The sequence below is a fragment of the Myotis brandtii genome, unplaced genomic scaffold (assembly GCF_000412655.1).
Source record: "Myotis brandtii unplaced genomic scaffold, ASM41265v1 scaffold439, whole genome shotgun sequence".
NCBI classification, from domain to species: domain Eukaryota; kingdom Metazoa; phylum Chordata; class Mammalia; order Chiroptera; family Vespertilionidae; genus Myotis; species Myotis brandtii.
The window spans coordinates 271,583-297,803 of NW_005366783.1; the positions used below are offsets into that span (position 1 = coordinate 271,583).

Genomic DNA, 26,221 nt, shown 5'->3' on the forward strand with positions numbered 1-26,221 from the left:
GGAGTCTTGTCAGGGTGTCTTCCCTTCTCTCGGGGTCATGGGGGTCCTCCTAGGGTTCTTTTCTTTTATCCCCTTTGAAGTCTTTTTTTATATATATGTATATATACAGTAAGTAAATATATACAGGTATATTCTTAGTTTGAGAATTTTACTGTTCTTCTAAGTATTTTCCTGTTTTTTCTCATCTAAATTCAGTAATACATAACTGTCACACTTTGTAAGTGATGTTCATTAAAGCAGATATCATCTCATAATTCAACTTACTGAGTTAAGGTGGTTTATTAACATGTAAAACTCAAATTCTTAATGTAGTTAGAGTCACGAAAGACTCTTATTTAATACAAAGACTATACACAAAGTTGTGCTTAAAGTTGTAGTGTCTAAAGACGTATGTGAAATATAAAATATTTGAATTAAAATTTCTATAGAATATGCATTTAGAGAATGTTATCGCTGGTAGTTTGGAGCCATTCATCGGCATGTATGTGTATAACTTACTGCTTATTTTGCTTTTAGAACCTTTTGCCCAGAATCGCAGCCAAACTTGATGTTGCCCCAATTTCTGACATCATTGCAATCAAGTCACCTGACACATTTGTGAGAACTATTTATGCAGGTGAGTACCTAAGGAAAGTAATTAATTTAAAATGTTAAATGTTTGTCAATTTCACAAGCAGAAATTAATCTTGAAGTCAGGATTTTTAAAAAAAATCATACACGTGCTTTGAATGGACCATCTTAAAGGTTCCTGAGAAAAACCTTCGCGTTGTAGCTAGACCAGGACAGGACATTCTCTCTGATAGATCCAGAGCACGGCTCTTTCCTTCCTCGTCATCCAGTGTCAATAAGAATTGCATTCCGTATTCAATACATTTTGTGAGTGACACCTGGAAAAGCAACACTCTCTTTTTTATTCTTTTTTTTTTAAATAGCATTTTCAGTCTTCTTTGCTGCTTCCCTTCCATCTGTGCTAAGAAATTCATTTCAGTGTCTCTCTGGTTGATTGACCTTTGGCTAAGCACACTGTGTTGTTAATTCTTTCTGATTGAAGTTGTATGTTTCAAGATAAATGGTCACTCCCAAATCAGAACTTTGATCTTTAGTAGAGTTTGAGGAGAAATATCTGGTCATAGTTTAGGTCATTCTTAGCGTGATTGCTATTTAATAAGAAAAGTCCCAAAACCTTTTAAAATCTCTACCACGCTTCTTATTCTTATTTTCAAAAATATTTTCACTGATTTTTAGAGAGAGAGGAATGGAGGGGAAGAGAGAGAAAAACATCAATTCGAGAAGGCAGCATTGATCGACTGCCTCCTGCACGCCCACGGTGGGGATGGAGCCCACAACCCCAGGCATGTGCCCCGACTGGGAGCTGAACCAGCAACCCTTCGGTGCATGGGACGATGGCCAACCAACTGAGCCACACGGCCAGGGCCACACTTCTCTTCCTTATGCCCTGTCATCTTTCACTTCTCCTCCTCCCTTAGCAGGCAGAGCACTTTATTCTTCAGTTGGAGCAGCTCATACTATGGAGTTACTGATTGTGGTGTTGTTGGAGGAGGGAGTTTTTCTCTATATTCCTTTTAGGAAGAGAATGCCATGTTAGTGTGGTTTCCTATTTCAATTAGTAGCTTCTAGGCAGCTCAGCAACTTGTCCTATTTTTAGATACACCCAAGGTTAAACCAACATGTTCTGATATGTCCCTTAGTGTTAGGCCTTCTCCCCCTGCACTTAGTAGAGGAAGGAGGCAAGTGGCCCACAGTTATTTCTGCCCTGTGTGTGTGAAGTAAATTCTGAACCAAAAGAATATTCTTTGTTATCTTTCCTGGTTGCTGTGTTTTTTTTAAACAAAAACCTGTATTTCAGGAAATGCTTTATGTACAGTGAAGTGTGATGAAAAGGTGAAGGTGTTTTCTGTCCGAGGAACAGCTTTTGAAGCGGCAGCAACAAGCGGAGGTGGTGCCAGTTCTGAGAAGGGTGAGCGTTCACTTGCGGTCTGTGTTTGTTTTTCTGTTCGTAGATGAGCATGAGGGATGGTCTCTGGTTAAACTTCTAATGCAGAGAACTTGCCGTGATATTCCCAATCTTACCCCAAAGTAAGAAATGTTTAGAACATCTTTTTCATGTCACGTTTGGTACAAGGATAGCTGCTTTGGTAGATCAAAGGGGTGGGAGAGAGAGGGTCCATTAAGATGAATGTGCTACGTGGATGTTAAGATTTTTGCTCTCCTCTCACTGTTCCTGCTGTGATCCTTGGAGGTTCTGCTGAATGGACGGATGTGATAGTAAATGGGCAGCCAGTGCTACACCTTAACAGACACAGCATCTTATCTGAACCGCGTAGACAGGGTTATGTCAGTTTATAGGTAAATCTCAGAATTAACTGACTTCTAGAAGGCATGCAGCTAATGAGGGAAAGGCTAGAATCTGGTCCCTGTCATCTTTCAAAAAATCAGAGAGAATGTAAGTGGGAGCCCAAAAAATGTACAGCAACCAACAAACTTAAATTTCATGGAATTAATTCTTTGTGTGTTTCTCTTAAAAATTATTGTTGTTTTACAACTGGAATTCATAGTCATTGTTTTGTTATATATCAATATCAATGTATGCAGCATCCAGCACTTCCCCGGTGGGGATATCAGAGTGGCTCGACCAGAAATTAACCAAAAGTGATCGACCAGAGCTAACTGGCGCCAAAGTGGTGGTATCTGGCGGTAAGTGAGATTTGTAATGTATTAATTTTAAAAGATGATGTCAAGTTAAAATACTTTGATTTTATTAATGTTTATTTTAGAGGAGCACAGATTTTTTTCCCCAAATGTAAGAAGTAGGTAACTTGTGAGTATTATTTCCATTTCACCAAGTAGGAAAATGAAATCATGAGTTTAATACCCAAGTTGGGCTTTCTGTTGCAAATCTGTGTCCCTAGCACCAGGGGAGCATAGTACAGAGCTTATCAACTTAACTTTACAACTTACTATCTTTGTTTTATTGACTGACTTCCAAGTTATTCTGAGGAGTACGGTTGGCTTGTGAGTCATAGAAAGAATTGGGGGGAATGTTGGGCCATGTGGTTAGATTCTCACCCTTCACACGACTTTGTTCCAACTTGCTGTGCTTTAAATGGTCCTTCTCTATGAATAACTCTTTGAAAGTTTCTCCACGTTTAATATCAAAGCTGTTAATGTTGCACACGCTTGCTTCTTTTTGTATATCATGCTCCTGTTTTTAGAAAAACACACACCCATTTTATATAGTCGGCTATGATTTTAAAATCTTTCCAAAGTAAACATCAATCAAAATAAGTAAGCTTCCAGACAGCCTTGCACTGGCAAGAGGCATTGAGGGGAAATAATTTAACATGTTGAAAAGATATATCTGACTCGTTTCATCCCTTATTTATTCAAGAAATGATTGTTATTGGGTACTCCTCTATGCCAGGCCCATGGCACAGTGCTGGGGAAAGAGAGGAAGGCAGGGCTTCTTGCTGGTAAGGTGTGGGAAGTCTAGTGGAATGACTTCCATTCAAATCACTTCAGTCATTCAGTGAAGTTTTGCTAAATACCGTGGATATAGCAGTGACCGAGATAGATATGGATCCCGCAGTTAAAGAGTTTTTGTTCTAGTGGGGAGACTGATTGAAAGATGGGTTATCCCCTTAGTTAACTGGTTAGTTAATTACAGCGGTATTGAATGCTGTACGGAAGTATAGGAGCATCACCGGGAAGACGGGACAGGCTTCTCGGAGGAGGGGGCATGCTTACGGTGACCGTTGTGAAATGCGAAGATTGCTCAGGTATACAAAGTTGCAAAGTTTTTGTAGAATGGAGTTTATATTTGCCTATTTTTCTTTTTTATTGAGGTCGGGGTTTGAAGAGTGGCGAGAACTTTAAGTTGTTATATGATTTGGCAGATCAACTACATGCTGCAGGTAAAGTTGTTTTCCTGAGTAGAATAATGTTCCCTTTTCATTGGAGATCTTTTTTCTTTATTTTTCATTTATCTGTGTCACTCAAGGCTGAAAATTATGTTACTTTTTCCAGTTTTTACGTTTCTCTCTGAAACAGTTTTTCTTAGTCTCCAAGTTAATGGTAAAGCATTCAGTGAGGAGTGGGCGTCTCCAGTCTTTTTTATTATTTATGTAACACTTAATTTGCCAAATCTTAGTAGTTTTTTTCATTTTTAAGAGAATTTAAATATTAGCTTCAGTGCCTACTTCAGATTCAGGAATGCCCTTGTTTTTTTCTTTATTGGTGGTCTAATATAAATCTCATACAAATTGAAATGAACATTTAATATTTTAAGATTGTATTTAATCATTTATAGGAAAGGTAGAACATATGAGGGGAGAGAAAGACAGGGAATAGAATTGTGGGTCCCAGTGAGGTTAGAGGATTGTTGGAGTTAGGCACTAATGGAAGTCAGTCAGGAAGAGGCAGGTCATAGAGAGACTTCGGAAATGGGAGTTGTCAGGGGATATTGGTAATAGAAAAGTTGGATATGGCCATGGGTGTGGGTGAGGTAGCACGGACGACAATAAATGGAGAGTCGTTTAAGGACTAAGAATCCAGGGTGTTAAAATCTCCAAGAATGAAGACTAGTATTTGAGAAAGTGACAATGACCCAGAAGCTAAAAGTCATTGAGAAATAAAGGGGCTTGATAAAGGAAGGAGTTGATAACGTAAGACCTTAATAAAGTAAATTTCTAACTATACTAGATCAGTGTTGGGGTTTTTGTTTTATTCTATATTATCAGTGATATCCCAGCTAGCTGAATCATCAGGCTTAAAAATGACCATTTTCCCCCCTTAGTTGGTGCTTCTCGTGCTGCTGTTGATGCTGGCTTTGTTCCCAATGACATGCAAGTTGGACAGACAGGAAAAATAGTAGCACCAGTAAGTATTGCAATAAAATATGCAAAGTTATATGGGGGTAAGGCCTGTGTGCATTTGTTGAACACTCACCTCAGTGGTTTATGTCCTGTTCCGTGTGCTTAAGCAGTTACCGTTACCATGGTGAGCGTGTTCTTCACAAGGTCTGTGGACTCCGGGACTCGTCAATGCTTGACTGTTCTTAAATCCACCATTGTTTTTCAGATTTTTCAAATTCCTTTTATAACATGAAATATAAAATTGGTAAAAGCAGCATTTCATTGTTAAATGGACTTTATAAGTTCACATTGACATTTATTTGCTATAAAGCCTATATATTATAAAATCAACAACAAAAATAATGAGTCGATAGTAATGAACACAGAATCTTGAAATTGGGGGCTGTGAACGACAGTTGTCGTCTTACATCTTCTGAACACCTGCTGCATTTCTGTATTTTATCTAGTTGCATGAGATTTAGAAAATTCGGATCCACCTGGATAAGCGATCCCAGGAAGTCCCTCAGTTAAACCTGTCCAGCACTTACAAAGGGAATGCTTAGCTTTCACAGTTGAGTCAGTGAAATATGTAATGATCATCACATTTCTTAGAGGACGCAAGTCTTCAGTGAGTAGGATTCTCAGCCACTTTAAATATTTACCGTGGAGGGAAAGGAGTGGTCTTACTGTATTTCAAAACAAGATACACGTATTTTCGCTTTTTGAAAGCTTGGGTCAAGCCACTTTGCTTTCACGAAAGTCCTACATTATTCTGTTTCACTTAACTGAAAGAAATCTGAAGAGGATTTATGACTTTTGTGGAAAAAAGTGAAAAGCGAAAATCGTATTCAGTGTTTGTTCTGCAGTGACAGGCAGTGGCGTCCTGACGGCGGGAGTGGCCCTGCGTTCACTGTGACGTGGTGTTACTTTAGGTTCCGTGTGTCAGGCCGTGTGGGGATCTGGGAACTCGCACACAGTTATCCATATAAATCAGCGGTTCTCAATCTGGGGGTCGTGACCCCTTTGGGGGTCAAACGACCCTTTCACAGGGGTCGCCCAAGACCATCGGAAAACACATCTATAATTACATATTGTTTTTGTGATTAATCACTATGCTATAATGATGTTCAATTTGTAACAATGAAAATACATCCTGCATATCAGATATTTACATGACGATTCATAACAGTAGCAACAAGACAGTGATGAAGTAGCAATGAAAATAATGTTATGGTTGGGGGTCCCCACAACATGAGGAACTGTATTAAAGGGTCGAGGCATTAGGAAGGTTGAGAACCACTGCATATAAATGAATGACAGCCCTAACCGGTTTGGCTCAGTGGATAGAGCGTCAGCCTGCGGACTCAAGGGTCCCAGGTTCTATTCCAGTCAAGGGCATGTACTTTGGTTGCGGGCACATACCCAGTAGGGAGTGTGCAGGAGGCAGCTGATTGATGTTTCTCTCTCATCAATGTTTCTGACTCTCTCTATCCCTCTCCCTTCCTCTCTGTGAAAAATCAATAAAGTATATTAAAAAATAAATAAATGAATGACAATTGCTTAGTTTTATGCCATTTGGCTTAACGGACGGTTTCCTTGGAACACTCTACTCTGAGAGAGTGGGAAACCTGAATTTTCACAGCCATTAAAAATGTCTCTCATCTCGGTGCCCTGTTCATCAGATGTTCATTTAAAATTTCACAATAGTCAAAATTATAAGTATTTTCTTGGAAATTAGTTTTGAAGTGCCTGTTCAGTCTTTTGCCCATTTTGAAATTGGATGCTTTGTCTTATTATCTCTTTGTAGGAGTTATTCATATAACCTGTGTACAGATTCTTTGTTAGATGCGTGCACTGTGAATATTTTCCCGTGCTGGGCCTTCCCTATCCATCTTCCGTTTTATTTCACGTTGAGTGTATCGTTGGCGACGACCTTCCCCATTCAGTGGGTTGTCTTTGTGTTTGGTTTCCTTTGCTGTGAAGACACTTTTTAGTTTGATGCTTATTTTGTTTGTTTGTTTTCCTTGCCAGAGGAGATATATCAGAAAAAATGCTGCTAAGAGACATGTCAGAGATATGATTGCCTGTTTTCTTTTAGGATTTTTATGGTTTCAAGTTTTATATTTAAGCCTTTAACCATTTTGAGCGTATTCTTGTATATGATGGAAGAAGGTGGTCTGGTTTCATTTTTTGCCATGTGTTTGTTCAGTTTCCCCAATACCGTCTATAAATAGACTGTCTTTATGCCCCCGTGTGCTCCTCCCTCCCTTGTTGTATGTTAACTGACCACACAGGTGTGGGTTTATTTCTGGCTCTGTGTTCTGTTCCATTGCTCTGTGTGTCTGTGTTTATGCCAGTGCCATGTCGTGGGATTGCTACGGCCTGTAGTCTGGTTTGGGATCAGGCAGCATGACCTCCCTCTTCGTTTTGCTTTGTCAGGTTTTCTGTGGCTGTTCGGGGTCTTTGTGGTTTTATGAAAATTTTTGGATTGTGTGTTTTAGTTCTATGAAAAGCACCACTGGTGAGAGGAGTATTTTAATAGCCTTTTCAGAAAATTGTGGATATGGCTCTTTCGTCACATCAAAACTTGACAAGTAGTCATTTCGGAAAGGTTATTTCAAGTGTGGATTCTGAAACCATATCAATGAACATTTCATTCTCTTACATTAAGATCCATTGGTCTACATTGCACTTTGAATGGATCTTTTGCCATCTTGCAACATTACGCATTGTCTATTTAGAAAATAATGGTTTGCTGAGTTGGCACATCTCCCAAATGTGCAAACCATATTTTATCAATATCAAAGAAATCACATTTACTAATATCACCACTTGTCTTATTAAAAGACACTTTAAAGCTCATATTCATGGATACAAGTTTTTTAGAATTCTAATTATCACCTAAATGCTCAAATTTTGTCCTTGGCAACAAAAACTTTCAGTTGTTTTCTCAGAATTGACTCTGCTTTCTGGTCTGAAAAGTTAAAATAAATAATTTTTGGCTTTTAAACTCACCATGTCTGTGTGTAAAATAAAACATGCGGCCCAGCTGGCGGCTCAGTGGTTGAACCATGGCACACGCCCCGGTGTGGGCTCCATCCCCAGTGAGGGGCGTGCAGGAGGCAGGCAGCCAATCAATGATTCTTTTTCGTCATTGATGTTTTTATTTCACTCCCTCTCCCTTCCTCTCTGAAATCAATAAAAACATTAAAAAGTTTAAAAAATAATAGGCTTAAAATTTAAAATATATAAAGTTTTCAAAAATTAAGTGTTATTGCCATCCAGGACAACAAATACTGTGTTTGCTTGTGTGTACAAGGAAACCTTTGGGACTTCCGATGTCAGTTTATTGGATGGTAATGGGGTTAAAGACCTTAGAGCAGTTGTAACTGTAAGAGCACCGTTACTGTCCTGAGAACGAACTGAGTTAAGCTCTCTAGACATTCATATTTATACTTAAAGACATATTACCTTAGAAGTTTTTAGGAAACACAAAAATACAGGTACGTTCTAGCAGTTATCAGAGTGGTGATTTCCGCATAAGTCATGTAGTCGCGAGGAGACCACTATACAGTGTGATGGGAGGAGAGAAAAGGGCAGGTATCACTTTGATGTCTGTGAAAGTCTTGACCTTGGAGACACCTGGAGGGGTCTTGGGGCCCCAAGGGATGTGCAGACCGTATTGGAGCGTCCCCGTCCTGGTACTTGGGGATTATAGACGGTGAACAACATGTAGAGATCATGGATTCTGTTATATTCCTATGAAGAACATTACGTTTGATTTTAGCAGGCAGTGAACTCGGCAGAAATAAAACTCCAAACTCTGCCTTCTCTTTTCGTCCTTGCCAGTGGCGTAGAGGCACCGCACACAGGGCTAATGCCGCCTCACCGGAGTTCTGAGCAGAGTCTGTGGTTCCGTCTGGGGTTTTCCCCTCACTTTCCTGGTCACGTGGCAGCCAAGGGACTGGCTCTGTGTTTCCTCAGCTGATACGACTGCGGTTTCCATTCCAGGGGCTGCTCTCCGATCGGGAGCAAGTGGAGGTGCCTGATGGGTTCACCTCATGCCTCCTCCCTGCAGAGCTGGCCTCTCAGGTGCTGCCTGTCTCGGTGGGTCAGGGACTGTCTGTGTTTAACCAGGTGCATCGTTTCCTCCACAGGAGGGTTCGTCCGACAGGAGTTACTCCCTCAGGGCTGTAAGCAGGAGTCCTGAGGCCCTGAATTGAATGCATTGCTTCACACTGTTCTGACTAGTGCCGATTTGGATTATTATCTCCTAAATAATATTTTAATTAATGCTGCTAAATGCTGCATTAGGTTCTTGGCAGCCAATCCCACCGTTGGCATGGGTTCCACTTGTGGACATGCAGAGCCGTCTTACCCCCCACACCTTCTCGCCTGCTATTGAACCGTCTCCTTTGTCTGCTAGTCATGCAGTGTTTCTTTGTGTTTAAAACTGAACACAGTCCTTTCATTTATCTTCATGAAATTTTGATCTGTGTTCTCTACTAGAAACCTCTTGTAATAGTTCTGAAAAGCATCATCGCAAATAGTAAGAAGTTCCCTGTTTTTTCAAGTAAGGGGAAACATTTCATTGTACTCACAAAATAATTTTTCTTTTATTGTCAAAATTTTGAGAAAACATAATATCCAAAAGATTCTATGAATTTAGTTACACTTTTTGTTGTTAATCCTCACCCGACGATATTTTTCCTATTGATTTTTAGAGAGAGTAGAAGGGAGGAAGGGAGGGTGGGAGGAGGGAGGGAGAGAGAGAGAGAGAGAGAGAGAGAGAGAGAGAAAAAAGAAAGAGAGAAAGAAAGAAAGAATGCAACCCGGGCATGTGCCCTTGCCTGGGAATCACACCAGTGACCCTTTGGTGCCCGGGCTGCCTCTTGCCACACTGGCCAGGGCTAGTTACACTTTTAAATACATTTTTCTTTGATCATTCACAGCAGTTTACACATACATACAGAAGATTATTGAACATGTATATATGGAACATTTCCTGGTATGTTTATGGATTCATGCTCCCTTTAAGAATTCCAACGCAGTGATATGAAACCACCAGTCTATAGCTTATGTTGCAACAAAGACTTCGTTCCTCTCTATTTGTTAATTAACTTTTTATTTGGAAATAATTTCAAACTTACAGAAAGTTGAAAAGCTGTAAGAGTACTGTGTGTGGTTTTGATTTGTATTTCCCTGAAGATTTAGTGATGTGGAGCACCTTTCCATGTGCCTGTTGGCCATCTATCTGTATGTCTTTCCATTTTTAAATAGGATTATTATTATTATTATTATTATTATTATTTTTGCTATTCAGTTGTATGAGTTCTATTTTTTAAAAATATATTTTTATTGATTTCAGAGGAGAAACATCAATGATGAGAATCATTGATCGGCTGCCTCCTACACGCCCCCTACTGGGGATCGAGCCCGCAACCTGGGAATGTGCCCTTGACTCTTCAGTCCGAAGGCCGATGCTCTATCCACTGAGCCAAACCAGCTAGGGCTGTATGAGTTCTTTATATATTTTGGATGTTAACCCCTTATTGGATATATGATTTGCAGATACTTTTCTCCCATTCAGTAGGTTGCCCTTTCATTTTGTTGGTTTCCTTTGCTGTGCAAGGGGCGTAGATACCTGGACCCGACTGACAGGTAGCTGTCAGAGGGGAGGGGAAGTGGATGAAAGACAGTGACGAGATTAACCAAAGAACATATATGCATAACCCATAGACACAGACAACCGTGTGGTGATGGCCAGAGGGAAGCGGGGGAGGGGGCTGGATGAAGGTGGGCAAAGGGGGAGGGCACATCTGTAATAGTGTTAACACTGTTAACAATAAAAGTAAAGTTAAAAAGAATCATACATTTCTCCCATCCTCTCTGAACAGTGGTTTTTACTATTTTTTATACTTTTTGCAATTCTGGAGATAGCTAGTGGTGATGGTTGCACAACAGAGTGAATATACTTAATGCCACAGAACTACACTTAATGATTACATTGGTAAATTTTATGTGTATTTACCACAATTTTTATTTACTTATTTTTTTTATGTTTGTATTGATTTCAGAGAGAGGAGGGGGGAGGGAGAGAGGGATAGAAACATCAGTGATGACAGAGAATCATTGATCAGCTGCCTCCTGCATGCCCCCTACCTGGGCATGTGCCCTGACCAGGAATAGAACCATGACTTCCTGGTTCATAGGTTGATGCACTGAGCCACACACTCTGGGCTACCAGTTTTTTTAAAAAAGTTTTGATTGTCTGATGGGCATGAAATCTCACATGTTGTTGTTTGCTTTTTCCTGGTCTTTTCATATGCTAAGTGTCCATTTATGGTTTTTTTCCCTCTGAATTTCCTGTTCATATATTTTTTTTGCTCATTTTTCTATTGAGTTATCTTTTTCTTAATTCTTGGAAATTCTTTCACCAATTTTGGATGCTAATCATTTGTTGGTGATGTATTGTTTATACATAAGCAGTTTATAGATGTCTTTTCCATTTCTTTACTCATATCTTTTTGATAAATAATAGCTTTTAATGTAGTTGTTGACTTTTTTTTCTTTTTGTTTTATATTTTTTGTGTCTTGTTTAAGGAATCTTTCTCAAGATAAGGGCATACCAATATTCACCTGTAAAGCTTTGCTTTGCCTTTTAAATTTTGGTTTATAATTACTTGATTTGATTTTCATGTTTGGTGTTAAGTAGGTATTCAGTTTTTTCCTCATAGGTAATCATTTATTACACATTCCCTTTCTCTACAGCAGTGGTTCTCAACCTTGGCTGCACATTAGAATCACCTGGGAATCTTTTTAAAATCCTGATTTCTGGGCCTCATCCTCCGGAAATTCTGTTTCTTTGTTATGGGGTGGGGCCACAACATGAGTAACAAAGAAACAGAATTTCCGGAGGACAAGGCCCAGAAATCAGGGATTTAAAAAGATTCCCAGGTGACTCTAATGTGCAGCCAAGGTTGAGAACCACTGGTCTACAGGGTCAGCCCTTACATATCAAGTTTACATACACACATACACACACAAGTCTATTTCTGGGCTCTCTGTTGTGTCCTGTCAGCAGTGTGTATGTGTCACTGTAATAGTTCTATACCTAAAGCTTTATAATAAAGGTTTCCAGTTGAGCGTGGCTCTCTGCCCTTCTCTGCAGTTTTAGAATTAGTTCCTCAAGCTCCGCAGTTGGTTTGGATGGGAAATACAGGTGTATTTAGTCAGCTCCTGAAGCTGTGTAGATAGTAAACTTCAGAGAACCCAAGTCTGCATCTTATTATTTTAAAAGATAAAGTTTGTAATTAGTTCCCAATAAATCCAAAAACCTTAAATAATCTCCCCTCAATTATAAAGTCTTCCATGTAAGTACCTATGTAAGAATCCTCCAGTATTTTCTGCATAATGTAAAGCTTTTAAGACACCAATTTCTTAGATATTGCTCATTTAGTCATGAGTTGGTATGTTTCTAGACAGAATGCAGTGATAGTGAGCAGTATCAGCTATTCTACAGCGCTTTAAAGAGGTACTGTAATGTGAATAAACAGTGAGAAATGCGCTAAACATACATGAAGAATGCAAATAATTCTTAGCTAATAACCAAGGCTATTTAAAAACAATAATTTACTGAGTGAGACTTTCGGGGTGACTCTCGCTGGGGAGTTGTGTGTGGGAGGGACCTGGTGAAGGGGCTCGAGTCAGATCCCAAGAGGCGATGGACAGTTTCCCCCGCTTGGCTCCTGGGCCTCCAGAAATGCATGCTGTCCATCCTTTGAAGCCGCAGATTAAGCAGTGACATTTATAAATCTCAAAATGGCTGAGTTTTGGGCTGCTTCTTGCTTGTGGTTATACAGTGTGAACATAAGATATGATCCTGTCAGGAAAACAGCTGAGATACGATTGCAGACACATAAGCACCATAAATGTGCACCCACGCAAATTCATTACAGCTTTCTTTTTCATCTGATAGTGACTTCTGCGTTTAAAAGTACAAGTTGCAATAATATTCAGATAGCAAAAATTCAAGTGAGGAACATTGGATGTATAAGTTAATTTGGGGAGAGTCGACGTCTTTGCAATATTTAGTCTTCCATCTGTGACCATGATTTTCTCTCCATTTATTTAGATGGTGTCATAATTTCTTAATAAAGGTATATAGATAAATAGGAAGGCAATTGATGTTTACATATTGCCCTTATTTTTCTGTAGATTCTCTCAAGGTTATACATACAGTCTGTCTAGGGATAATGAAATTTTGTGTAATTTTCTTACTGTGTCAGTTATGGTCCTAGGATATTATTAGATAAAGCGGTGATGATAAACATCTTTATTCTTATTTTCAAGGAAATCCCTCTACTAGTACACTACTAGATATGTTTGCTGTCTGTTTTTGGTAGACATTCTTTATCAGATTAAAGAAGTTCCCTACAATAGACTGTATGTAATAGTTAAAAAGGGTTAAGAGTTTAGACTTTCCAGCCAGGTTGCCCGAGTCCAGCTCTTAGGGTTACCACTGGCTTCCTGTGTGACCTTGGACAAACCCCTGAACTTCTCTGTACAGTATTGTCACCGTCTAGTGGTGATGATGGTCACTGTGGGGCCCGGCCGGCGCGGCTCAGGGCTGAGCATCGACCTAGGAACCAGGAGGTCACAGTTCTATTCCCGGTCAGGGCACGTGCCCGGGTTGCAGGCTCAATCCCCAGTAGGGGGCGTGCAGGAGGCAGCCGGTCCATGATTCTCTCTCATCATTGATGTTTCTCTCTCTCTCCCCCTCTCCTTTCCTCTCTGAGATCAATAAAAAAATAGTCACTGTTTTGTTTGGTAGTTATAAAGTCTTGCTGAGTTAATATATGTAAAACACTTAAAATTGTGCCCAGCAGTTACTATTACAAATCCTCATTTGCCAAGACTTTTTTTTCTTTTGAAATAATGAACAGATACTGCTGAATTCTTATTTCTTTAACTGATGTCTGATAATGTCATTGGATGTTGTTAGCACATTAATATTTGTTGAGCTTAATACGATGTCAGATTTACGCCATGATTAGAACTAGACCGGCTTTTACGCCTTGGCCAGGGGCAGTTCCCAGTTTGCGTTTGTTTCTGGGCCGCCTGCAGAGACTGTTGCTGGCTTCACCTTCCTAACCGTCAGGCCAGAAGCATGTTGCAGTCATTATAGAATCTGTCATCTATTGCCAGGGAAATGGGTTTTTGCATTCAGTGCATCTTCTTCGTGGTAGTAGGTTGCTTTGTCTACATTTTGGTGTTACACTTACAGATCGGGGTCCATTTATAATTCTGATAGTAAGCGGAAAGGTACTAGATGAAGAAGCAATTTTGGGAGAATTTATCAACACAAGAAATTTTTATTCTGGGGCTCTTTTTTGAAGACTCACTAATGTCAGAAAGTCTGCGTAGGAACAAACTTTATAGAGTTATTTGTATACAGCTGGGACTGCTGTTCTGACCTGCTAAAAAGCTGCAGATTGAGTGTCCTTTCATACTGCATTATCCAGCTTGGCTTTTAACTCCCAGAGAACTGTGTTCACAAATTGATGCTTTATTCCTTTGGGTTTGGTATAGAAGCATTAAATTGTACTAAAATATTCATATGTGAGTGCATTTAGCTGAAAGCAATTGATGTTCTAGTCCCAAGAGGACCAAGAGCAATTCTGTATGGACTGGCGTCCACAAGCACCCTAAACATGGAGCCTCTTAGAGGTGATCGCGTGGCGGGCGGTCAGCCCTGCAGCGCAGCCCGGAAGGACCAGGAGAGGTGGCAGAGTTTATACACGGGGGTTTGGATGCATAAACTGGCTGTGCAGGAGTTAAAAACTTACTTGCTAAAAATTAGTTGTATCTTTGACTTCTAATTTTATCTTTGATTCATTTTTGTTAGACTGATTTATCTAAACATTTATTCCAGAGGACTATACCAGTAAAATTTTTATACAATATTATTTTATATATAAAGTTACAATTTATAAGTTTGGAGAGTCTATTGAATTCTTTTTACATATAGAGTAACTTTGAAAGCATTCCACTGATATGATATATTGACCTATCTTGTCAGTCCAATTTAACAGCTGACATGAAAATCAGTAAGAGTAGACAGAAAATCTTTGTTGTAGCTATCTTGGTGTGGTAACTTGAAAGGAATAGAACTATTCTAAATTTTTATTCTTATTCTAACTGAATTTTTGGTTCATATTAAAACTGATTTACTTTCTCATGAATAGCTTCAGATATAAACATGCACATGAATGTCAGAGAACATAAGACATGTACTAGAAGGGAATGTTTATTCAATGGATAACTGATCATTTAGCATATGTAATCCCATCCCTTAGTTCACTTTAGGGTCCAAGATACGAGTACTAACATCTTGTACAAAAGAATAATTTAGTAACTTAATGAAATTCTTACAACTCTAGAAGGTGCTAAAAGGAAATCTTTCTGTAGCTGAGGCTGAACTTCACAAATCTGCTTGGCTTTTCCCCATAAACTTTATTTTTTGGACAGTTTTAGAGTTACAGAAAGATTGCAAAGATAGGACAGAGAATTCACGTAGATCCTGTAGTACCTTTCCCCCCTTATTGTTGTTGTCATTTTTTTAAACATTATAGTAATTAAATTTTATAATTGGCAAAAACATAAGAGTCTAGAATTAAGTTTTTTAAAGATGGAGAATTGTGTGAAGTTTTCTGACAGGGTGATAACTTTCTAATGACTTTTTGATTGTTGTGAAATCTAACAAAATATGCCATTTAGTCATTTTTAAGTATACAATTCAGTGGCAGTAATAACAGTCACAATGTTGTGCAACCATCATCACTATACCCAGAATTTTTCATGGCCCCAAACAGAGAAACTCCATGCCCATTAAACAGTAGCTCCTCCCTTCCACCCCAGCCCCTGGTCCTCCCTGGTCCTCCCCATATGTCTCTGTGATTTTGCCTGTGCTGGTGGGTATTTCATAAAAGTGGAATCCTACATTATCTGTCCTTTCGTGACTGTCTATTCCATTTAGCGTGTTTTCAGATTTCATCTGTATTGTAGTGTGTGTAAGAACTTTATTCCTTTTTATGGCTGAAAAATGTCTGAATAATATTCCGTAAACATTTTGTTTATTCATTTATTTGTTGACGGACATTTGGATTGTTTTGTTTTCACCTTTTAACCATTGTCAGTAATGCTGCTGTAAACGTTCACATACAAGTATCTGTGTGAGTCCCTGTTTTCAGTTCTTTAGGCTCTACACCGAGGAGTGGGGTTGCTGGGCCAGATAGTAATTCTGTACATATTTAGCTTTTTGTTGTTGTTAGTCCTCATCCGAGGATATTTTTTCCGTTGATTTTTAGAGAGTGGAAGGGAGGGGGAGAGACAGAGAGAAACTTCTATGTGAGAGAGACACATGGATTGGTTGCCTCCTGCATGTGCCCCGACCAGAGCCAGCAATTGAGCCTGCAACCGAGGTACCTGCCCTTGACCAGAATCGAACCTGCGCCCCTTCAGTCTGCGGGCTGACGCTCTAGCCGCTGAGCAGAATCGGCTAGGGCTATGGTTAGCTTTTTGAGGAACCTCCAAACTGTTTTTCTCAGGTTATTCTGTAGCTTTCTTGAGCTCCTTGGCATAAAAGTTACCATAATTTTATTTTATCTTATTATTTATTTCTTTATTTTAAAGATATTTTTATTGATTTCAGAGAGGAAGGGAGAGGGATAGAGAGAGAGAAACATCAGTGATGAGAGAGAATCACTGATTGGCTGCCTCCTGCACGCTCCCTACTAGGGATCGAGCCCGCAACCTGGGCACGTGCCCTTGGCCGGAATCGAACCCGGGACCCATCAGTCCGCAGGCTGACGCTCTATCCACTGAGCCAAGCCGCTAGGGCTTATCATAATTTTAGACTAAACATCAAGAAAGGCTGTGCTTAAGCAGTGGCCTACTTTTCCTAGTAATTTTGGGAAAGTAGCAGCAAGGTGAGTGAAGAGAGTAGTACTTGGAAGGCTGTTCTGGAGAGCTGTTCCTGGGGCTTCGGTTTTTTCCTCATTGTTAAGTGTAGAGGATTGCTTAGACGACCTTAGAGTTCCTTACTACGCCAGTATTCTTTACTGGTCTATACAATTCAGCATGTTCTGACTGACTTGGGAAACCTTAATGATAAAATATTTGGTAGTCAAACTTTTTATTTAACCTGCTGAAATGCAAAGCTTTGCACCAGATACTAAGCACTTAATTGCAAAATGGTTCAATATTAAAAGTTATACTTTACTATAAAAATTCTCTTAAGAAAACCTTATTTCAGGTCCTATGCATCCTATGTACTCAAAACCCATCATTTAAAAACAGTACTAAAAGGTTAAGAGCTGAAACTTCACTTTTTCTGAGTTACAGTTAAACTTTTTCAATTGTGAGCCACAATATAGTTAATGTTCTTTTTTTTTTTTTTTAATTTAACTTTGTATTTGAGCAACTGGGTTATTCATTTACATTTTGTAAAAAATAGTTAAGTACATGCTGAAGCATCTGCTTGTATATGAACTGCCATCTGCTCTGGGCTTGTCCCCACCAGGGAGTCGGAGGAAGGCACTCACTCGGCTCCTCCTGGGGAAAGAGGATCCGGCAGGAGAACATGGAGACGCTCATTTCCAAGGCTGGGTTTAGGGTTTCAAACATGTTTGACTGAATTCAGGGCTCACATCCTCTGCCTAATGAGCACACGCCTCGGAAGGTCCGTTCATGCGAAGCCTCCAGAGGCTGGGCGGGGACCGCTGCCTCCTCCTAAGTGTTTGCTGCCTTTGCTCTGACTTCCCATTAGGAGTCATTGGGAGCCAGTTCTTGACAACATTGAAAGCCAGGTCCGAGTGTTGTTTTTATCTGAAACTATTAGCTAGTTTTCAATGCAGGTACGTAAATTAAAACAAGCATCAACAACAGTAAACAGTAATTTCCAAGTCTTGCCTCTTCTGGGTCCGTCTCCTTGACGGCCTTGCCGCTGGTGCGCGTGGGGGGCCTGGCTGAGAAGTTCCTTTGACAGAGTGATTGGCAGAGAGAGAGAGAGAGCTGCAGGGTGAAGCTTGTTTCCCTACTCAGCGTAAGGAGCCCAGAGATAGTGTACCAACTGGTACTGGGTAACGTGGCACAGAATCTAGTGGCAGCGAGAATTGATGATACTTTTTACATATAAACCTAAGTTAGCTGTTCATCTCATCTGGCTTCAGAGATTTTTCTCTAGATAAACATATATACTAGAGTTTTAATAGACTAGTGACTTCAATTAAAGCTGCCAGTACTGTCACAATACGAGCTATTATGGGATAGTAGAGAAAGTACTGGATTTAAAAAACTTGGGTTAAGAATCCTGCCTTTTACTATGTGGATAGATCCTTGGACAACTCACTCACCCTGCCTGAGGCTGTGCCTTCTCGTCTGTAAGGAAATATTGTCCATTCCTTTGAGTGATTGTCGTCATTGCTGTTGTGTACATGGAGCACAGTGTGGTTGCTGGCCTCTCCGAGACGGCGCGTGTGACTGTGATGACGAATGTGCGTCCTGCGTGCTGTCCCGCCGGGAGCACCGTGTGCCGGATGGGACAGACTCTGAGCTTCAAACCCGAGTGTGGGTCCGGCCCCTTGTGTGACGCTCAGGTTAGCCACCGCCCTGCCTGGGAGTCTGTGGCACAGGAGGGAGCTCTTCGGGAAAAGAGCCACTGATCACTGTGCTTTGCATTGGGGGCCTCTTCCAAAAAGAAAAGGGACTTAAAACACGTCTTGGCAAACATAGAAATAACTTGGCCTTTAAATGAGCAGCAAGATGAACTATAGCAACATTAATGCGCAGGAGACTTGCCGTAATTAGAAAGTACAGTTAGGTTAATCTACTCCTCAAAAAGACACTCGTTATTTGCTATAATAAATTCCCTTTAACTCCTAACCCGGCAGCTGTCCTGTGGATGTGTGTTATGTTTTAGCTGGAACAGTTGCTGTTGAAGGTTATGCCTCTGTAGTCTTTTGAGTAAGGAAGGTTGAGCGAGAGCTTGCCATGTTGTACAACTGTTGTCCAGTCTGAGACGGTGATAGGTATTGTTTTTGAGAATGTAACGTTGGATCTCTGAACTTTAGTTAGAATTGCTTATGATGTTTTTTTAAATTTTCATCTTTGAAGAAATGTAGTTTTTTATATTCCTTCCCCAACTCTGTCTAGAAAGGGAGGCTGTTGGTAGAAAAGAAATTTTAAACCTGATTTTTAAAGAGATGAAGCAATATTGGCTTGGCCTTTGTGCTCTGACAGATCCAGAGTTAACCACTCCACTCAAACTCATGTGTCATGTAAACAAAAAACTAAATGTTTAAATTCTTCTACTTTGTTTAAAGTAAAGCAGATTGAAGTTTCTGCAGGCAGAATACTGTCCCAATTCCAGAAAGAGTCAGTGTATGAGTTTATATCATGAACTTGTCTAATTTTTACCTCTTATATATTTTATATGACCAATTTAATGTCTTGATAATGTATATCTGGGATACGTATCCCTGTACAAAGATTGTGTTAGAATTTTATAAAGAAATTCACCCCACATTCAACCACCACTGTCTAGGAAGTTTGGCAGAAATTATAACTTTATAGCTTACCTTAAAAAAAATGCAAAAAAGGCCCTAGCTGGTTTGGCTTAGTGGATAGAGCGTAGGCCTGTGGACTGAAGGGTCCCGGGTTCGATTCCGGTCAAGGGCACGTGCCCTGGTTGTGGGCTAGATCCCCAGAGAGGGGCGTGCAGGAGGCAGCCAATCAATGATTCTCGCTCATCATTGATGTTTCTGTCTCTCTCTCCCTCTCCCTTTCTCTCTGAAATCAATTTTAAAGTATATATATTTTTTAAATTCAAAAAAGGAACCAACAGGAATCAATGACATTTTTCCAGTACATTATCCCAGGAGAACTGTGTCACCGTAATAAGAAATTTCTTTGAGAGACTAATAGTTTAAACTACTCAAGTAAAGTGGAATTCATATGATCGGTGGCTGTCATATTATAACTTTTAGTTTAAAGGTCTTGTGATGATTAGGTAATGCTGGCAGCACTGATAGCCTCTGTAGCCTATTGTGAGCACTTCACATGCGTGGTTGTTTGATAATCACAGCACTCCCATTAGCTGCGCGTGTTTACCTCCGTTTCACACATGCGGTGAACCCTGGAGAGGTTAAGTAACTCCCAAGAACATAGATGGTAAGTGGAAGAGTCAGGACCTGAACCCTTCTCTCTCTCACCTTATTTATTGAGTTACTAGAGGCCCGATGCACCGATTTGTGCACCCGTGGGGTCCCTGGGCCTGGCCTGCGGGGATCGGGCTGAGATGGGCTCTCTGACATCCCCCGAGGGGTCCCGGAGTGCGAGAGGGCGGGTCTCGGGTGACGCACCCCGGATTCGGGCTCCCTCCTCTCTGGTTCTGAGTGCGTCACCCGAGAACCGCAGCTGCCAAGTGACTGTAGCTTGGCAGCTCCTGCATTGAGTGTCTGCCCCCTGGTGGTCAGTGCGCGTCGTAGCTACCAGTCGGAGCAGCTGCCCCCTGGTGGTCAGTGCGCGTCGTAGCTACCCGTCTGATGGTCGCATAGGCTTTTATATAGATAGATATTAGTGACTGAACAAATGGTTTCTTACACTTGCTCATTTTCAACTTTCTTGAGCTGAGATCTTAGCTCACTAATTTTCTGTCATCCTAAGTATTACTGGTAAGTGCATCCCACGTTTTCTGTTACGTGGTCGTCATCCTTCATCCACAGAGTGTACTTTCCAGGACCCCCAGTGTGGTGCCAAACCCTATGTATATGGGACAGAAATAGGTTTACAGTGGTTCATATGGAAAGTAATACAATCCTGTCCTATGTAATAAAAGGCTAATATGCAGATCGACCGAACGTCAGAACGACCGGTCGCTCTGACGTGCACTGACCTCCAGGGGGCAGACGCTCAGTGCAGGAGCTGCCCCTGGTGGTCAGTGCACTCCCACAGGGGAAGCACCGCTCAGCCAGAAGCTCTGAGCCGGGCTCACAGCTGGTGAGTGCAGCGGCCGTGGCTAAGGATGTCCGACTGCTGGGGAGCGGGCCTAAGCCATCTGTCAGACATCCCCTGAGGGCTCCCGGACTGCGAGAGGGCGCAGGCTGGGCTGAGCCACCCCCACCTCCACCCCCAGTGCACAAATTTCGTGCACTGGGCCTCTCGTAATTAATGTAATACAAGAATGAACTCTGTGCCCTGGCTGTCTCGGTTGGGGTGTCGTGCTGTACACCAAAAAGGTTACGGGTTTGATCCCCAGTCATGGTGCATACGGGAGGCAACCAATCGATGTTTCTCTCTCACATCGATGTTTGTCTCTCTCTCCCCTCCTCTTCTCTCTAAAATCAATAAATATATCCTCAGATGAGGATAAAAATAGTAATAAATAACTCTGTTTCATGTACTCACAACTGTAAACCTACCTTTGCCCCACCCTGTACACTGCTTTTTCCCCTGTACGTACATTCCTATGATAAAATTGATAAATTAGGCACAGTAAGAAATTAATAAATGAATCCCTTGCCGAAACCAGTTTGGCTCAGTGGATAGAGCGTCGGCCTGCGGACCGGGGGGTCCCGGGTTCGATTCCGGTCAAGGGCATGTACCTGGGTTGCGGGCACATCCCCAGTGGGGGATGTGCAGGAGGCAGCTGATCGATGTTTCTAACTCTCTATCTCTCTCCCTTCCTCTCTGTAAAAGTTCAATAAAATATATTTTTAAAAAAATGAATCCCTTTATTCACTTGAAATATATGGTATTAGGGTAGGAATTGAGTAAGTTACCTTATTTTTTTTTAATATATATTTTTATTGATTTTTTACAGAGAGGAAGGGAGAGAGATAGAGAGTTAGAAACATCGATGGGAGAGAAACATCGATCAGCCGCCTCCTGCACATCTCCTACTGGGGATGTGCCCGCAACCCAGGTACATGCCCTTGACCGGAATCGAACCTGGGACCCTTCAGTCCGCAGGCTGACGCTCTATCCGCTGAGCCAAACCGGTTTCGGCGAGTAAGTTACCTTATAAAGATAACTCTACAAGTGGAGTTCTTATTAATACTGAGAAAATACTGGTAAGGGGCTACTGAGATGAGAACTTTACTTGAATAGATAAGTGTGTGTGATTGTCAAAAACATTACATCATCTGAAGATGTTTTGGAAACAGCGTGAAATTTCATCGCGGCACTCAGCACGTGTGAATGAAGGTGAAGGGGGTTAAGAGGTTTGGCTTTCCAGCTATAAAGGCAGTAAGTTACGGGCATGTGAAGTGTAGTCACTAATACGCAGTGGCTGTGGTGATGGAGGTTAGCAGGCTCGCCGTGGCGACCACATTGTGAGGCTCAGAGATGCGGAATCACGATGTCGCACACCTGAAGCTGATGTAATATCGTCTGTCAGCTACACTTTAATTTTTAAAATCTGGAAAAACTTGTTCATTTCTGGAATTTTTCATTTAATGTTTTCGGACTGCAGTTGCTCATGGGTAACCGAAACTGCAAGGGGGACCGCTGTGCTTTTTTTGGTATTTTGTTCCAGGTATTTAAAATTTTTAATTTATTAACTCAGATTATTTAGGTGCCCCCCCCCCTTTTTTTTTTGAGACGTGTGAGTTTTTAAGGATATATTTTTTTCAGGTTCTTCTAGAGTTTTAAGAAAAAACACAACCTACTAGAGAAAAAAACTGGATAGTTTCTTTTCAGAGTGTGCATTTGCTGTATTGAACCGGGAGTGCTCAGCTGCTTTGGTTTTCTGTGATGGTCCAGACGCCCTGAGGCTGTGACTGCCGTGGTCAGTCCTGCTGCTCCTGTTCTCAGAGTTTAACACCCCGTGGCCCCGTGGCCAGTCTTGTTCTGACCAGCACAGGCACCGCGGCTCGAGGCGCTGTCTCCTCACCTCCCGCCCACAGGCCCCACAGGCACCTGCAGGGCTGACCCGAAGGCGGCTCCTCAGCTCCTGTCCAGCACGTTCCCATCAGGATGTGGTGGTCTGAACAGGAATTCATTAAAGTTAGTTTCACCTGCTTCTTTTTACGTTGATGCGGCTACAGGACAGTTAGAATTAAATATGTGGCTCACGTTACCTCGCACGTCTTCTGGGTTTGTCAGCCGTGTGGGCAGAGGTCGCACGTGCAGGTGGACGGCCGCTTGCCCCTCGCTTCCGCCCTGGCTCCTGGCGGGCGGGTGTCCTGCACACGGTCAGGGCGGAGCAGGAGTGAAGCGAGGACTCTCTTCTGAAGAACGCACCCAGCCCCGTCGCCTGCCAGAGGACACCGCCGTGGCTCCGCCGTTGGTGGATTTCTCCGACACAAGCGTGTCAGACCCGCGGCCACACGCCTGCTCCGACAGGACTCACATTTCAGTCCCGGCGTCTTCCTGTTTCTCAGCCGTGTGGGCTTGTCCTCAAGCCGGGGCCAGTGAAACCGGCTTGTAAAAGCTTCTTGGCCCGAAGGCCTGTGGCAGCAGGACGGCCGGGACCGGCTGCACACGTGGGGTCCTGTGGGCAGAGGTGACTAGAGCGGGTGTCGGCTTCCTGCCTCTCAGCCTTTGCGCTTCCCAGGGCCAGGGGCCGCGCAAGAGGCCCGCGCTCCGTCACACGCAAGTGTCTCCTGAACTGTTCATAGGTTGTTATCCTCTTATTGAACCTTGTGGTTAGCCTGTGAGCGCGAGGTAGGTGTCTTTTCCCACCTGGAAGGTACAGGACGATGTGGACACAGGAAAGCCGCAGCCAGCATTGCTTCTCAGCTCCTCCCTCGTATGGGCGCTTGGCAAGGGCAGTGTCGGCACCACGGGGTTCTGGCTGCCCGGCGTCTGCTGGTCACACAGCTTGTCTGAATGAATCAGGGGGAAGACCCCATTCTCCAGTGACTTGACTGCCACCTGCTGGGAAATTACTGTCGTAAAAATGAAGATGTGCAATGGCTGATGGGAATCACGCTTCCCTCCAGAGTCCTTCCGTGTCCACGCTGCTCAGCTCTGCACGGCGCTCCGCGGCCCCCTGTGCGCTGAGGGAACCGCACCTTAACTGAGTGGCCGCGGGGTCTCGGGAAGCTAAGGACAAGCCTCACAGACACCTGTGAAGTGGGGTTCGCATAACGGAGGTTTTTCAGACCAGCAATCTGGGCCCCAGAGGCTAGAGGACTGGCCCACAGTCACATGTCTGTCAGGCTGGGCTGGAGTTGACACGTGGGCAGCGAGATTCCAGAGCCTGGCTCGTAGCCACAGGGCAGGGTGCTCTTGCAGCCTCTGCGGAACCACCTGATGCGGCAGCTCCATCTCAGCCTGTTCTGTGGGCGAGTCTGCAGCTACAGTCTGTCCAGTTCTGACAGAGGAGGAGGGATTTGTGCCTTTTCCTGCCGGCCCTGGTGTGCCATGAAGCGCTGTCTCCATCGCAGAGTAGCCCGTCCTCCTGCTGCCTGGGCTTTACTCCTCCCCCGTCCTGCTCTCGAGCTGAGAATGGCCAGCTGTGCTGCTGCAGCTGTCGGTTGGCCTGGGCTCGCCCTCCTCTGGGTTCCCTCCTTCCTGGGGCCGCTGGGGCTTCCATCTCACCAGGACCACCCGCCTTCCTCTGTGCCTGCTCCCTTCTTCCTCTCACCACTCTTTGGCCCTTAATTGCTGTTCTCCCCTCAACACGCCTCTCATGGTCTCCCAATTCTCTTCCTTACTCACTATCTGATTTAGAGGAAAGTGCCTCAGGGCAGGGTGGCCTTGGTCCACATAGAGTTCTCCGTGGCCTCCTGTGAGGGTTTGGTGCGTGGTGGTGGTGATTTTATTGACGCGCAGAAACGCCTCCTGAGCCACGGGAAGGCAGCCGACAACATTCTCTACCGGTAACTGCCGCCTTTCTGCCTGAGAGCCACCAACCTCAGAAAGCAGCCAGGCCCAGGGCTCAGCTCAGCTGTTGTTCTAACGCTTTTATTTATTCAGAAACCCTTGTTTACAGACAGTCAGGAAGGTCCTGTGGTCGCGTGGGCCTGTCCGCCTGTCTGTGCTGCTGGTGAGAAAGGCAGGAGAGGCCCTGAGACACCTGTGTTGGTTGGTTTGGCCCAGAATCTGTTACTTCCTCCGGGACATGGTTAACGTCAACAAACAGCATTCACTTCCTGGGGGTTTAAAGAAAATTGCATTTATATTACATTTTTATGGACATTTACTGTTGGAATGAAGCAACAATGTTATTAGTATTTTATGATGCACATGGAGAGGCTTTTAAAAAATATATGTTTTTATTCATTTCAGAGAGGAAGGGACAGAAACATCAATGATGAGAGAGAATCATTGATTGGCTGCTCCCCGGACATCCCCTACTGGGGATCAAGCCCACAACCCGGGCATGTGCCCTTAACCAGAATCGAACCCGGGACCCTTCAGTCTGCAGGCTGACGCTCTATCCACTGAGCCAGACAGCTAGGGCTGGCGAGGCTTTGAAGACTTGTTGAGTCTAATGTGGACGTGTGTGTCGGAAGGACTCGCAGAACTGTGACCCTTTCCGATGCTGCTTTGCGAATGTGCTAGGAGAGGGCTAGTGCAACAGTGTCTTTACAGTAGAACTTGTTGGCCTGGGTTGTCCTGCATGTGAGATGTAGTAAGTGTATTTTGATTAACAATTTAATGAATGTCCTTTTATATAACATAAATACATATTAATGATACGCCTCTCTTCTTTCAGGAACTGTATATCGCTGTAGGAATATCTGGAGCCATCCAACATTTAGCTGGGATGAAAGACAGCAAGGTAATGACACAACAGTAGTGCTGCTCAGTGGATAAACTTTCCTGTTTATAAAATTGATCTCAGTGCGTGGAGTCCAACCGTTCATGTAGATCTGGGGCCTGAGGATGTAGGGGGGGCAGTGCTGTGCCTGGAAAAAGGCCTGACCCGAGTCCAGCTCCAGCGCCAGCTGACCTCGCGTGTCCTGTGTGCACCTCAGCTCCGGGCCTGCCCGTGCCCGTGTGGAGGTCCCTTTCAGCTCTGAGTCTGTGGGTAGAAAACGTGGGGTGAAAACAACTCGTTCTCTGTCCGCTTCACCCGGTTCCCTAAGAGCCACGCCCCCCTCAACATTAGAAAGGCCCCTCTTCTCGGGTTGTTGGTAACGTGTGACGGACACATTGTGAGTCGGAGTGTCTTAACACTGCAGTAATTTTAAAAAATACAGTGCACAGAGGGAACACTGATTTTAACTTGCTGCTTGGACATGTCTGAAGTCCTGTGCAACGGCTCTGTGAACATCTTTCAGAACACGGCGCACTGCGCCATGCATAACAGTGCACAGTTCGAATGATGGACTTAGTCT

At 42.8% G+C, this 26,221-nt stretch overlaps 1 protein-coding gene across 1 annotated transcript in view; it reads left to right on the forward strand.

The window, feature by feature from the left end:
• The window catches only part of ETFA (electron-transfer-flavoprotein, alpha polypeptide), a 51,032-nt gene that overhangs the window by 19,771 nt on the left and 5,040 nt on the right, over nt 1–26,221 (forward strand). Inside the window, exons 5-10 of the mRNA XM_014546245.1 lie at nt 517–616; nt 1,868–1,978; nt 2,614–2,715; nt 3,864–3,932; nt 4,814–4,896; nt 25,597–25,662. Coding sequence (XP_014401731.1) covers nt 517–616; nt 1,868–1,978; nt 2,614–2,715; nt 3,864–3,932; nt 4,814–4,896; nt 25,597–25,662 — 531 coding nt within the window. The remainder of the gene's footprint in view (nt 1–516; nt 617–1,867; nt 1,979–2,613; nt 2,716–3,863; nt 3,933–4,813; nt 4,897–25,596; nt 25,663–26,221) is intronic.